This window comes from Onychomys torridus, chromosome 16, assembly GCF_903995425.1.
Source record: "Onychomys torridus chromosome 16, mOncTor1.1, whole genome shotgun sequence".
NCBI lineage: Eukaryota > Metazoa > Chordata > Mammalia > Rodentia > Cricetidae > Onychomys > Onychomys torridus.
The window spans coordinates 3,117,931-3,134,123 of record NC_050458.1 but is presented as its reverse complement, the minus strand read 5'-3'; the positions used below and the strand labels follow the sequence as shown (position 1 = coordinate 3,134,123).

The 16,193-nt window shown below is 39.4% G+C and overlaps 1 protein-coding gene across 5 annotated transcripts in view; it reads right to left on the bottom strand.

The window, feature by feature from the left end:
• The window catches only part of Vps13b (vacuolar protein sorting 13 homolog B), a 553,125-nt gene that overhangs the window by 248,950 nt on the left and 287,982 nt on the right, over nucleotides 1-16,193 (bottom strand). For all 5 annotated transcript variants that reach the window (XM_036207944.1, XM_036207941.1, XM_036207943.1 and 2 more), the window contains exon 31: nucleotides 1,709-1,912. In XM_036207944.1, coding sequence (XP_036063837.1) covers nucleotides 1,709-1,912 — 204 coding nt within the window. The remainder of the gene's footprint in view (nucleotides 1-1,708; nucleotides 1,913-16,193) is intronic.

Below are 16,193 nucleotides of genomic sequence, written 5' to 3'. Positions count from 1 at the left end.
AAATAGCTTGGGCACTCCATGGAAACAACACTGGTAGAACTTGGTTGGTATCTGGCCTATTTTAATTCTACTTTATACATTCTCATCTTTGATCATTTATTTCTGCTTGGCACCCACAACTGAGTAGTGAGTTAAAGGAAGCACCACTGCTATGAAAGCACACAAGAAACACAGCTTCTGACAGCACAGATGTTCCCAGCAACTCTCTGCAGGTTTAGTTTTCATTCTATAGAATAATAGGTCACTGTGTTTATGTTTGACTAGAAACCACACCTCCAAATTTCCTTTAAAATTAATTTAATATTTTCCATAAGTACAACCTTATTATTCCCTTATGATAAAGATGATAAAGTTGAAAGCAGAAAGTTGGCATAAGTTTTACCTCATGTGAAAATGCAGATAAAATGCAAGTCTTACTACATCTTAAAAAAAATTATAATAGTCTAGAGAGCACTAATGTCTTTTGTGAAATTTCCAGTGGGCAGAGTTTTATATGGCATCTGCCAAAAAAGCAAATTGGATCATCTGGTTCTGTGACACATAAGTATTGAATTTCAGGAAAGTCAATTTGAAAGAATTAAGAGATCTGGTAAGTAGAGAGCAACAGGAAGAAACATTAAAATCTGTGACTACGGAGAAAAGGTTGAGATCCTGAGAGACACCATAATTACACTCTAATAGCTCAAATTCCATAAAATGACCAATGTGAGAAACCCGAAACATGATGTGCTCTTGAAGGGGAATGCTGAGACACAGGCGCATTAAAAAGACCGTAAATGGAAAGGATGGCAGCAAACCAAGTCAGCACACACACCAACTGCAGTGCTGTGTGAAGAAAAGGTCCTTGTCCCATCCTTGATTTTTTTCTCACTTGTGTGATGAACTAAATCACTGACCCCAACTAGAAAAGCCCTATAACCACAGCAGGAAAAAGGAAGTCTCATCAAATCATCAGTCATTTTCTGTTGCATAATGAGAGTGTTTCTACTGTGCTATAGCTGATAAACATTTGAAGTAATAATCAACTGTTAGAAGGTAATGAAAAATGTTGTAAAGCAATTGTGTTCAAGGACGGATCAGAAGAGGGAGGAGAAGCACTGAGAGGACTCATGGTGTGCAGAGTCGGACAGCAGTCGGCCTGGGGCACCAGCACAGGCTGCCTGGGGTCAAGTCCACAGACTGGGGCTAAGAAAGCACCAGTCCATCTGAAAGGGGAAACAGGAACGGCCTGGCTTAACAAGAACATACAGGGAGTGACATAGAGCTCCTATAAAATTTAAAATAATGGGGTTTACTCTCTTTATGTGTGCCTAATTTATATTATCTATGAAGTCCAGGAGTAATCATTTTGAGTTATTTACAAGAACAACAACAGCCGGGCAGTGGTGGCACACGCCTTTAATCCGAGCACTTGGGTGGCAGAGCCAGGTGGATCTCTGTGAGTTCGAGGCCAGCCTGGGCTACCAAGTGAGTTCCAGGAAAGGCGCAAAGCTACACAGAGATACTCTGTCTAGAAAAACCAAAAACTGAACAAACAAACAAAAAACTAAAAGAACAACAACAAACCAGCTAGAGTTGCCAAATGGATCTCATGTTTATAACAAAAAGCAGAAACAATATAAAAGCATTTTTGTTGGGTATGTTAAGGGTACTAACTGCCCTAACAACAAGGTTAGAAAGTGGAGGCCGTTTCCCAGGCCTCCCCTACCTGCTGGCCATGTTCCACTCCAGGGCTGGATTCTGAGAATTCCGTTCACTCTCTGTTAGTGCTCCTAGTGCTCCACTTCCTCTCTCTGGTTTGAGTTGATCCCACTGGGCAGTACCAATATTGATGGACTGCAGGTCTATTTGGTACTGTCTATCTTCAATTTCGGATCCAGGATCTCGAAGAATTCCTAAGTTCAAGGCTCTCCTGAGAAGCAATGGAAAAAGCAAACAGATATTCCACAGTTATTTACTTACTAATAGAGTATCATAACCATGTTTGCCCTATTGACAATCAACATGAAAGATATTAGTTAATAAACTAGGTTAATCACAGGCATAAAAATATTAGCAATTTACCATACATTGTTTAATAAAAGTGTACAATATTCATAATTATCCAGTATAATGATTGTTTCACAGCACTATCGTCTTTTTCTAAGTACTTCTATACATATTATTTTAATGTTGTGATTCAGGTTCTACTAGGGTCATGTTTAAAAAACAGTTCAGAGTAGCTGAAAAACAGCCAAGCTGCAAAGCTAGCATGTGACAAACTACAAGTATAATTTAGAGAGTCTCCCTCCTCAAAGCCCTTTCCAGGGCCAATCATGCACCTTCCTAAAAACCCCACTGCATTGTTAGACAAGGTCATGACCAGCATTTGGACATTTGACACTCATATATTATACAAAAACTTTAAATTTCAAGAGGCTTCTCCCAGGGAGGCAGACAGTGCTCTCAGATGGAGACAAAAACAAATTTTCCTGAATTGGACTGAACTTCAATTCAAAGAGTTTTCTCCTAGATGAGGAGGGTCCCAGTAAAATAAGACACAAAAAGATACAAATGCTAACTCTCATATGCTGCTCAGGTTTTTTTGAGTGAGACAGAGCAGGAACAGAAACCAGAAACAGAGCCTCAAAGACTTCAAGAACACTGCGCTAGCAGATAAGAAATGCACACATCCTCAATATGCAACAGAGGTAAGAATTTTAAACAGTCATGTAAAACTACAAATAATAGAATCACTTAAAATTTAAAACTCAGCACAACATTAGTGATAGCACATTGAACAAAATAAAAAGAAACAAAGGCCATTTATCGTTCCAATGGGGTTTGGACACATAGCTTAGGGAGCTTCAGGGTAATAATATACAGGCTGGGAGGACACAGACATCATGTTGGGGAGCTAGGAGGAGGATTAGCAGCCTTGGAGGATGGATCCTTTGCTTACAGTCTGCTTTGAACCCCATGTTTGGCTTCCCTGATAACACCAGAAAAGAAAACATTACATCTCCTCCTCATTAGGCTTCTTGATCAATAAAAGAACAAAATACCTCTAGCCAAGGGAAGAGAGCTATGATATACTGATTTTATCCAAAGATTAGAACACTAACAACATTGTATCCTCCTTTAAGACTTAATTCAACAGGGCCTGTCAACATGCTGGCCAAAAGCCCACACCCCAGGAAAACTGACTCACCTGAAGATAATGCTAAGGAGGTAGGCAAAATGATGATTCCCCCTTAATGAGATAATGCACTTATCCTTCCCAGAAGCCCCATCCTCACTATGGCTGCTTAAGCTTGCCCACTTTTCTGACTTCAGAAAGGTGTGATTTTCCCCTTTCTTTTGGATACTGCTCAAATGCCTACGCGTGCTTTCTTGGACACTCTGGGATCCTCATTATTAATCTGAAGCCCCAACTTCTGCCATGTTCCATCTTTGCAACCTCCACTGCTAACCATGGTGGTGTTTTCTGCCCCAAACTCAAAAAGCAAAAACTGTTCTCTTCATCTCTGCCATTTCTCTTCAGACAGCAGCTGCTGGGAATGACAGTTGTCTGTCTGCGGGAACTGACAGCTTGTCTGTCTGTAGGGACTGATAGTTATCTGTCTGTGCTGCTGTTCTTTCAAACTCTGAAAGCTCCTGTTTGAGCTCAACTTTAAATTATTTCTAAGGAGCTTAAAAATCCCAGAGAGGGCAACTGATTTTCCCGGAAACAATTACAATCAGAATAACTGTAAATGAGTCATACTCTATCTAAAACGTAAGAACAAGTTTAACACACTGTAGCTATAGTCTTGCTCAAGAGACATTGCTAAAGTTTTAACAATAGAATGATTAAAAGTCTGCAAATGGAAAAGCAGATACTAGACAAAAACTTGTCCAAAACACCTGTTAGAAGTAGTTATTACAGAACATAGTTATAGCTCTACTTAATAGCTATACTTTAGTGTAAAACTTCAACATCCTCTCTCTCAGTCATAAAATAGGCAGCAGGAAAGGAAATAGAAAATCAGAAAAATCAAATTACTACATTTGATGATATAAATATTTATGGAACATAGTATCTGACAAATTAGAAAACATGTTTCTCAAGTGCACAGCAATATTTATAAAAACTGATTTCCACCTAGCATAAAGCTTGCCTCAACAAATTTCAACCAATTAATATCATACAGACTGTATTCTGTGATTACACTAAAATCACCTTCAATGCTTTATTAAAGAAAACCTGCAAAACTGTTTATGTTTAGAAAATTAGAAGACATTTCTAAGTTAAAAGACTCCTTGGTCAAAATATTTAGAAAAAAAACAACTCCAATCTTGCACATTAACAGCATGGGATACAGTGGAGCTAGCACTCAGGAAAACACACTGTTTGACACTCATATATGTGTATGTTGTTAGCATACATATATGTGTTGGTGAGGAAGACAGGCTCAGAACTAATAACTCCACATAAAATGGCAGAGCAAGTTTGAGAGAGAGTGGGATTTGAGAGCAGAAATTAGGGAAACAGTATGAGATGATCAACAAGGCCAAACTATAATAAATAAATGTCTGACAAAAGGGAAAAAGGATAAAAAGAGTAAATAACATATTTGCAATGAAAGGGTAACATAGCTGCCATGCTGAACAGAGTCAACAGACAATGGGTCTGCAGGGTTAGCTCTTCCGACTTCTGCAGAGTTAGCTCTTCCGACTTCTGCAGGGTTAAACACACACAAAAGGAACTCTCCTGCTCATCATTCTCCTGGAATGTATTTCTTTTTTGTCCCATCTTAGTCCTAAATAACATCATCCTCTCACTTGTTCTACTCAACAGGACACTAATTTTCCTTGTGCAAGTTCTTTCTCTCTCTCTCTCTCTCTCTCTCTCTCTCTCTCTCTCTCTCTCTCTCTCTGTGTGTGTGTGTGTGTGTGTGTGTGTGTGAGAGAGAGAGAGAGAGAGAGAGAGAGAGAGAGAGAGAGAGAGAGAGATCCATTTCAGTATGTGGACAATACAATCACTACTGATACAAAGTAGCAAGTGGGCAAGCAGTGAAGTCCCTCACCATCTCCAGTCTTGTGACTATGAAAACCACACCATTTTACCAACACAGCATTTTCTCAAAGGAGCAATGTTACATTTGTTCCTGAACAGATAGTTACTGGGCACTGTGTCTCATGTTTTGTGGTAGTCCCAGGCTGCTGGCAGGGTTCCTGCCATTACCCAATCCCTCATATCTAGTGGGGATTTAGAACCAATTAGAGAAAAGAAAAAAAGATTGAGCACAACACAGCTGGAAACACACAAGGACCACCCAGCAGATGTGGGTAGCCTGGGAAAGAGAAAGGAAATATCTAGGTCTGAAGTGCCAAAGAGCCCCATCTTCTCATACAAATGAGGTATTTCACACAGGGCAAACAAGGCCCAAAGGTATGGCAAGAGCAGATCCTGCAAACATAAGAAGGCTCTGAAAAGCTACTGTGGAGAACGGGCAGGAAAGAAGGAAGGCCATAGGCAAGAAGAGCATCAAGCACCAAATGAGTTCCACCCACTTCTTCAGTAAAGTTTAAAGGAGACAACGAAGCTGCAGAGAATAAAGATGCCTGGCCTAAAAGGTGGGCTTACTTCACACAGCGATCACTTCACCATTGTCTAATAGAATACAGAAATGATGGGATGAAATAGCTGTAGGTGAAGTTTTACTCAGGACTACTGGCCAGCTCCCAAATAACCACACAGCGACTTGATATTAAGTATAAATGCCCGAACGATAGCTTAGGTATGTTACTAACTAGCTCTTACAACTGAAATTAACCCATATTTCTTATCTATGCTCTACGACATGGCAGTACCTTTGTTCAGCACAGCATGTTCATCTTACAACCCACCCTCCATGACACTCCACTCTCTTTTTGTTTGCAAGTGCTGCCCAACTTTTCCTGCCTAGGTATTGGTCAGTCAGCTCTTTACTAACCAATGAGAGTAATACATATTCACAGTGTACAAAAAGATTGTTCCCCAACACAGGCTATCCAGAGAAAGCCTCAGTTTCTGGTTAACATATACATACACAGCATGTGCATGTGTGCAGAGGTTGTGACATCATGAAATCTTTAGTAGGTGTGAAGGGAAAGTAATCATCCTATTTTAACTCTCCTCAGCCTCAGTATAAACTGTTAGATAGAAGTAAAGGACTAGAGACTGACACAAAGGGATGCAGCCATATCAAATGTGCACTAGATTTGAAAAATCAAAACCAAACCACAAACAAACTCACAACACAACAGAGAAAACATTGGTCCTTGATGAATTCAAACCACATTTCCATTAGCCTAAAACCATTGTAATAGCATGCTGGTTAGCATAATAAATTTTGTACTCCAAAGGCTAAGAAAAAGTTTATTATGGAAAATTTAGACCAATTAAAAATACGTGCATCTTTATAAAACAGTTTGTTCAATAATTTCTTAAATATCTTAGCACCAGAGATATCAAAATCAGGATGCATAAACATATTTCCAATTTACTAACCCAAGTAAAAATTTCATGTATATATTAGAAACTACAAAAGTATAACACTATAAAGATTAAATTTTAAGGAACTAGTAAATATAAAAACTGAGTTTGGTTTACTTTTTCTGTAATAAACTTAATGTAGATTTGCTGCTTTGTTTGTTTTGTTTTTCGAGACAGGGTTTCTTTGTGTAGTTTTGGTGCCTGTCCTGGATCTCACTCTGTAGACCAGGCTGGCCTTGAGCACACAGAGATTCACCTGGCTCTGCCTCCTGAGTGTTGGGATTAAAGGCATGCACCACTGCCAATGGGCACAGATGATGTTTTTAGACTTATAAAATACAAGTCCAACTCATCTTACAGTATTGCAACAATATATTTTCAATTCTTTACAAAGAAAATATACTACTAGTAGTAAATGAGTAAGGACTAGAATGTCTAAAATTCACAACACCGTTAAGAATATGATGTAAATATCTTACAACAAAAAGCCTCATAGTATTGTTTCCTTTCCCAATTAAGTATTTTCTAGATAAATTTGCTATGGAAAACAGAAATCGGATTTTCTTGTCTCAAATGCATATGCTTCCAAAAAGTTCTACCAACTTTGCTCTGTCCTTACTGCTGCCTATGAAAGTGAGCAGTGAATCCAGAAAGAGGGAGAAGTACAATTCTCATAACTTCCTTACCCTTAACACAGAAGGCTGCTCTATCAGCTACCTCGTAGGAGTTATAATTGTAATTGCTTTGGCCTTCTGAAATTCTCCTCCCATACCATTTGATCCATTCAGCAGGTGGTATAGGAGGGTAAACTCAAATCTGCAATAGTTGGTCAATAATGTAATCATAAGGAACCAAAGATGACTGTAAGTGTATAACAGGAAACATAGCTTTAATGTTTTCCTTTTTAAATTGATTTAGTCTGGGGCAAGCCTTTTGTATGTTTATACAAGGAGCAGCTCATGTTGAACCATTTACTGCTCATTGCTGAATAGGCATATCTTGGGAATTCAATGTAAAGTAGCAAAATTCATTCACTTACAGTTCAATTTGAGATCTACAAAATGCTAAACAAGCCAGAAAATAGGAATGTAAATCCAAGTACAATTTTTGTGTATTGAATAAATTCAATGTCTACATTTTTTCACCAATTCTCCATGAATGACAGTAATCTGGAAAATAAATACAGCAGGAAATAAAATGCTGGACTGTCAGACAAACCAACACAGTTCTCGGATTAGTGACTCAGGGCAGGATGCTCTTCTGCCTCACAAGAACCACTGAGAAGCATGGAGGAAATGCTAGACCCCCCATGGACAGTCTCATTTAGCATGGGCCACCTAGCCTTCAGGAATACTGTTCCCCTTTCCTCCACCTCATTCCTTGTAGTATGCATTTAAAAATCACTACAGAGTTCTTAACTTCGAGTCTTTAGAAATATTTATTGTTATATGTTAACTTTCTAACTAGTTTCTATATTGAGAAAAAAAAATCTAATGAAGGCATTAATAAAGATAAATTACAACTGAATTAACTGGAACGTACTAGTCCAGGAATTCCAAATTTCAATAAAACATTTTAATAAAGACAATCCCTTCCCTAACTTAATTTTATTAACACACTTCTCTGCATCATTTAAATTTTGTTTTCTTTAATTACATACTTTCATTCCATATGGATTCTACTATCAAACTCTAATGTGTTTGTGATGAAAAAATGATAGTGATGATACTAATAATCACACCTTCCTGCTGCCTTCAAGTGCTTGTAGGGAGATTACCATCCACAGGGTTACATGTAGATTATAACGCAGATACTTTAGGTAAGAGATATCTGAAACAGTATATTCCAAAGCTACACCTTGACTATAAATTCAGTCTCTTGTTGCCTATGTTCTACACAAAACACTATTAGAAACAAAATTTTTTAAAGTATAATATGTTATTGAAATAAACTGTGTTATGTAGTTGGTTGAAAACTGTAAGACTTCAAGCTGAACTAGATAAAGACAGTACCATCAAGGTCACAGACCAGAATTGATTTAAACTAAAAACATTGGAAGGAAAAACATTTAGGTTTGGCATGCAACAACCCAACTCCTTTAAAAATAAAATTGTGTTTATAATCTATGAGGATTTTCAAACCCACAAATACCACAAAACTGGTCATGAAGAGCCGGAACAGGAAGTTAAGATTCTTAAATTTACATACATTAGTCATTAAGCTACTCTGTTTATTAAGGAAAAAACTTAATGAGATAATGCAGCAGAGAAGAGCAAAGGTATTTTCTTTACCGTAACCATCTGATCTCCAGCCTTGGAGAATCCTAAGCACTTTTAGGATACCTTCAGCTCAGCACAGAGAAACACATTTGAATTCTCAGGGGAGGACAGGTAGAGAATAGCTGGTTTAGCTGAGGCTGTGGAGGCCGCCTTGTCTGTGAATGGGTGACTCCAGGGCATTTTACAGATCAGGTGCACACTGATGACAGAGCACATATAGATTCTTTAGGTTCTGGTAGTAGGCTGTGCAGACTGAAGCTGCGGCCTGAATGTTCTCTACAGTATTGTGGAGTACAACAGCCAATTTACATGGCATAAGGGCTATAGGAATTAATTTACAAGAAATAAGCATATCTATGATGACATGTTAAATACTAATTTGGAATCCAGTCATCATCATTTAATAGTTGAATATTTTTAAACAATTGCTTAATCTGACTATAGAATAATGATGTTTGTATATAACAATTAAAATATCAATAAATACAAGATAATATCATAAATCACCTTAATTTGATCTCCCCAAAAGATCTGGAACAGTTACAAATTACTAGTTGTACTCTTTTTTTTTTTTTCCCCAAGACAGGGTTTCTCTGTGTAGCTTTGCACCTTTCCTGGAACTCACTAGGTAGCCCAGGCTGGCCTTGAACTCATGGAGATCCACCTGGCTCTGCCTCCTGAGTGCTGGGATTAAAGGCGTGCACCACCACCCGGCTCAAATAGTTCTTCAATTTTTTTTTTTTTTTTTTTTTTTTTTTGGTGGAGCTGAGGAGCTAGGCAAGCACTCTACACTGAGCTAAATCCCCAACCCTACATATATCATTCTTGATGGCTACATAGAATTTCACTTCATGGTTGGCCCTGCAGTCACAGGAACAGGAGCGCTCCACTGACTGTCGCCAGCTGCCACTTGTGAGAGAAGGCCCTGCATCTTGCCTGGCCTGCACAATAGAGCCAGCCCCACTGGCGGAGGTGTGGGTGAGCCAGCCCTCAAGTTGTGAGCATTGAAGAGCTGCTCCCATTACTCACCTATCACGTGGCAGCATAGGTGTGGGAGAGATGCCCTCCACCACAACCCTGTCCATCAATGCCTGAGGCAGGTGGGAGAGCTGGCCCTGTGGTCTTAAGAGCAGGAGAGCTGTCTGTCCCTGCCCCTCAAGCTGCAACATTCCATCTGGAGAGTGGCCACTACACCATGCCTGGGCAACACAACAGAGCTGGCCCTGAAGGTCTAGGTATGGGGAACTGACCCTGAGGACAGAAATGCAGAGGACCTGGCTCCAGCCCTTGCTCTTCCCTGCAAGGGATGAACTAGCCAGGGCAATGCAGGAGAGCTCACCCTAGTGGCAAGGACAAGAGAGAGTTGGTGGACTGACCAACCCTGCAACTACCCAGACCCAGAACCAAGGTTATGTGTTGGCCACCCCAACATCCACACTATCTGTGATTTGCTGAAACATGTGAAAAGATTGGGCTGAAGACCCAAAGCTTCAGGATATCCATAACACAGGGCAACAGCAGGATAAACAAGAGGAGAGATCTAGGGAGGGCCCAGCATCGGTAGTGTAGCAGAAGTCAGAGGCCTTCAACCAGACCAATGGCTGCAGTGAACACCTGCAAGTAAAGAAAGATGGACAAGAGTTTCCTGTGTGACTCTCCGTGTCACACTGCAGCTCCCATGATAAGACTGATTTTCCTTCTCTCTTTCGTATCACTTAAATTTTATTTTAGTTTACTTTGTGGGGGAGATTGCAAGGGCAGAGGGCAGATACAAAGGGTCGGGAAATGAGTGGGATGGAGATGCATGGTGTGGAAGACTCAAAGAATAAAAAAAAAAAGAATTTCCCTCCATTAAATCACTCTCTACAATTAAGCCTTAAATCAAGACAATTATATATAATCAATAATCTTCCTATTTATGCCTCCAAATAAGCCATCCTAAATCCAATGCAGCGCATCACTACATGTTCTTTAATATGTTCTCTGAAAGTAAAGAAGGATGTAATTACTACACTGTTTCATTAAAGGCATTGCTATAGTGTAAACACAAATGTGCACACATGCTCTTACATCAAATCTTGACTTGACACTGCTAGTGAAGTCTTGGGAGGCTGCAGAACTTTAGGGTGGTGGGGTCTAGCTGGAAGAAATGGTTCACTGGATGGGTTTTATAAACTAGATTCTGTTTTGTGCCCTCTGTGGCCTGGCCTACAGAGATGTGAATAAACAGCCTCACACTCCTGCCCTCAGAGCTGTGAGCTGCTCCTACTGCCATAGAGTATGAGCAATGATGAGCTTACATATCTTCAGACCCTAATTCTACACAAATCTTTCTTGCCCTAAGTTGCTTTTTGTCAGATCTTTTGTAACAGCAATAAAAGCAGTAATCCATACACAACATGAGGCACGGATCCATACACACCATGAAGCAGTGATCCATACACACCGTGAGGCAGTGATTCATACACACTGTGAGGCAGTGATCCATACACACTGTGAGGCAGTGATCCATACACACTGTGAGGCAGTGATCCATACACACTGTGAGGCAGTGATCCATACACACCGTGAGGCAGTTGATCCATACACACCATGAGGCAGTGATCCATACACACTGTGAGGCAGTGATCCATACACACCGTGAGGCACTGATCCATACACACTGTGAGGCACTGATCCATACACACCGTGAGGCAGTTGATCCATACACACCATGAGGCACTGATCCATACACACCGTGAGGGAGTTGATCCATACACACCATGAGGCAGTGATCCATACATACCGAGGGAGTTGATCCATACAAACCGTGAGGCAGTGATCCATACACACCGTGAGGGAGTTGATCCATACACACCGTGAGGCAGTGATCCATACACACCGTGAGGGAGTTGATCCATACACACTGTGAGGCAGTGATCCATACACACCGTGAGGCAGTTGATCCATATACACTGTGAGGCACTGATCCATATACACCGTGAGGCAGTGACCCATATACACCGTGAGGCAGTGATCCATACACACTGTGAGGCACTGACCCATACACACCGTGAGGCAGTGACCCATACACACTGTGAGGCAGTGATCCATACACACCGTGAGGCAGTGATCCATACACACCGTGAGGCAGTGACCCATACACACTGTGAGGCACTGATCCATACACACTGTGAGGCAGTGATCCATACACACCGTGAGGCAGTTGATCCATACACACCGTGAGGCACTGATCCATACACACCGTGAGGCAGTTGATCCATATACACCGTGAGGCAGTGATCCATACACACCATAAGGCACTGACCCATACACACCGTGAGGCGGTGATCCATACACACCATAAGGCAGTGATCCATACACACCGTGAGGCACTGATCCATACACACCATGAGGCACTGATCCATACACACCATGAGGCAGTGATTCATACACACTGTGAGGTAGTGATCCACACATACTATAAAGCAAGATTTCATTTTCAACTTTATATACTCAAACTGTGGGGGAAATGCTGATTTAAAATTCACATCTAAAAGGTTAACTGAGGAGACCTAAAGGTACGTGATTACCTCCAGTGGAGTAAGAAATGGAAGCCCCAACATAGAATCATCTCTTTCAGCCACTAAGAAAATTACTCAATTATAAAAAATGTTTTAATGAAAATGAGAGGTGGCTATTTAAAATGAAATAGTATCCTTAATTATAATAATGCTGATAGGTATAGTTACAGAGCCTATACATTAAAGATGTTTGAACTTTAATAACCTGGACCACACCAGGGTCACAATTGGTAGCAGAACACTGATTCTCACAGAAAAGCCACCAAACACATGAAAGGAATTACAGTACATCACACATCAAACGCTGTGGCCTGGTGCTTCCTTCCTCTAATCCTACTGGCAGGAAATGGTTTACACAGTGATCGAGGTGACCAGACACATTTAAAAGAAGTCCCCTGTAAAATAAGCTCCTGGATGCTGCAGTTTCTACCAGAAGGGACAGCACCTCCTGCCCAGGACCACTGTGCTACCCGTGCAGTTGCTGCAGAGCCTTGAAGTCACACCGAGGAGGTACTGTAGCTGTACAACGCCATTTAGAAAACAGGGTGAGCCACAAAAAGTTGTGTTTTCATATTGTATATTATAGAGCAGGCAAATACATCCAAAATTGAAAAGGGTCAACAATTTTATCTTAGCTAGATATGAATGAAGCTAAATGTTATAACATTTTAAACCATATCATCTTATGAATCAGCTTTTCACCTGTACCAGAATTATTCTTTAAGTATAAGAATAAATTTTATAAATTTTCTTTCTCACATGACCATACTTGAACCTGGACAGTGTACATATGATTCTGGTGCACTGTTGGGTTTTTTGTTTGTTTTTAAAAAATACTATATTTCTGAGGATGCATTTTCAAATAAAATAACTGAAATTACACAAAATATAGATCTAGATAAAAGCAAAAACTTCTAGAAGAATGTCTGATATGATACAAACTAGGTATACATATGTATTTATATATTAATTTTTTTCTTATTTCACAGTTTAATTATTTTCACAACATAACTTGTCACTGTTTACCAGAATGAATGAAAATTGAAGGACTATTTCTTGAACATTTCATTAATTCCTTTTCTGCCTTTAAACTGAACAAATGATGCTACAATTCTGTAACCCTATGCATGTGTTTATGTTTCCTAGAGTTGGGGAAATTCAAAGTTCTGTGGCACTATACCTCAGTTTTATCAGGTGTTCATTAAAATCACCTGAAAATACTGAGGTTATGTTTCATGGAACATGAGCTTCATGGATTCTATTCAGTACTCAAAGTGACCGAGGCTGTACTCAATGCAAACCCATCTGTCCACAGTGTACTTGATATGATGACACAGGACAGGAGTCTCTTCCACTGTTGGGTCATTTTATCAAACCCATACCTGGATGACAGGCAATCCAATGACAGGAAAAACACGCCCAGAAGTCAAAGCACTATTTCCTATAGAGAAGCTCTGTGCTCTCAAATATGTATGTATATGACAGTTTTCACTAAATAACTAAAGCAATAAATAATATGGATAGAGACTGGTTCAAACACTAATTATAACCAGTTATTTAGGTTTACTGATGTACTAGGAGATTTGTATGAAAAATATCACAGATGATAAGTATTTATCACTTGTTATTAAAATATGAGGAGTTTATGTTAACATTATGCTTTAACATTGCTCAAAATTATTGATTTATATTTTTTGTTTAATTGTGTTGCTTCGGTTCAGAATCTATGACAAGAAAATTTATAGGTGAAGAGGTTTGAAAAAAGAAGTATTCACAAATTAAAAATTAAAATTGACATTTAGTTTTAATTAAAAACTGAAATTAACATTTAGTTTTCTTTTTCTTGTCCCTCATCCCCAACATTTAGTTTTCTTAAAACTCATCAATGATTATAAAATCCTAGCTTGGATAGTGTTACTCTCTGACATACATAGTATTAAAGGCAGGAATGAAGGCTGCTAGGGTTCTGGGTAGTGCTAATGTGGCTGATTACATATGCACAAAGTCATTAAACTGTGTACAAGTGATTAATGTTTCCTCCTATGGAATATAAAGCTTCAAAACATGAGAAGCACAAATAGGAGAATATTAAATGGCCATTTTACCTACCCTGACAATCAGGTCTGTGCTTCTCACTCCTTTTGTCAGCATGAACTGGTTTTCTGGAATCTAGTTCTGACCCAAGTTCAAGGTTAGAAATCACAGGGATGGACAAAAGTATATCAGATTAAAGAATGGTTTCAATAAGGAAGACATACAGCCTCCTAAAAAAGGATAAGCATGTCTTGTATATAAAAACTGTATTGTTTACCCTAGGACACTAATGTCAGTGGACACAGTAATAGATGAAGAGAAATGTGCATGGGACAATTGTCATGGACACTGATACTTATAAAACAACCATAAGATAGAACCATAAGATAGATTTATTTTTTTTCCAAATGAAGAAACTCATGACAGGATCTGAAGTATATCCTACTATTCTGTAGTTTCTTTCCAATATAGATTACAAGAGCAAAAGAAAAACAGCAAAAGAATTCAATGTAAGTGTAAAACATTTTGTAAAATGTCCTACAACTTATGAAAAGTAGAGCATAGAGTCATTCTGAAACTGCTACTGAGGAAGCCTTTGGCAGCAGACACAGACTAATGGGAATGTATATCCTGACACAGGAAGCCACAAAAGACGTAGTTACTTTAGTTAAAGACAAATGTAAATCTCCAGTCCTCAACTAGATCAGCTGAAGAACATGACAAAGACTAGGACTCTGCCAACAGCAATTTAAAACAAAGCTTTTAGGCAAGTTGCTCTAAGTACCTACTCTTCTGAGTCAGGTGACTTACAGGGGAAATATTTGAAGCCAATACCAAGTACTATAAGATTAGGGACATAATCTCACTAGATAATGAAACAGACCTTGACAAAACGAACACAATGACAATCTGGAGCACATCTGTATATTCAGAATTAGATGGAAATCAGAGGCTGAGAGAGGGAACGGCAGCATCTCTGGAGGACTGAGCCCTGTTAGCACAGTAAGTTTTAGCAGTCGACAAGAAGCAGTGACGACAGAAATGGAGCTACACTCACCAAGAGAACAGAAAGCTCATGATCACAGGTCCTGCAAAAATACTTCCCAGTGTTTGAAATTAATTTGGTGTGTGTGAGTGTCAGCCTGCACATATGCTTATGCGCCATGCGTGTGCCTGGGGCTCAGAAGAGATTGCTCGGTCCCCTGGAACTAGAGTTACAGACGGTTACGAACCACTCTGTGGATGCTGGGAATCAACCCCAGGTCCTCTGCAAGAGCAGCCAGTGTTCTCAACTGCTGAGCTGTCTCTACCATCCACACAATACCCTGTTTTTAAATGTCGCCTTTTATTGAAAAACCATGACTGATGTTAAGTTCGTGTATGGGTAGATAATGAGCTCAGCTGTGAATTTCTTCTATTTATGTACTTTAGTATGCAGCTGAAATAAATGTGAATTGAAGAGTTAAGTTATTCTCAGCCACCAGTTTCTTAGTCACATCTATGTCTTTGAAAGTAAGGGCTGCCCTTATAAAGACCTCTGAGACCATAAACAACAAAAGAATTAAAATTAGATGTTAAAATTATTTTTAAAAAGTACTGGGTAAAACAGTTGTGTACCTGCAAATAAACATTTTCTTACCTACTAAAACTCTGAACAAGACAGTACATTCCAGAGTTGAATAATTATGCTTTTAAAAACTCAATAAAAAAGGGGGTGGGGCTAGAGTCATGGCTCAGCAGTTAAGAACTGCTCTTCCAGAGGACCTGGGTTCAATTCCCAGCACCTACATGGCAGATCACAGCTGTTTATAACTACAG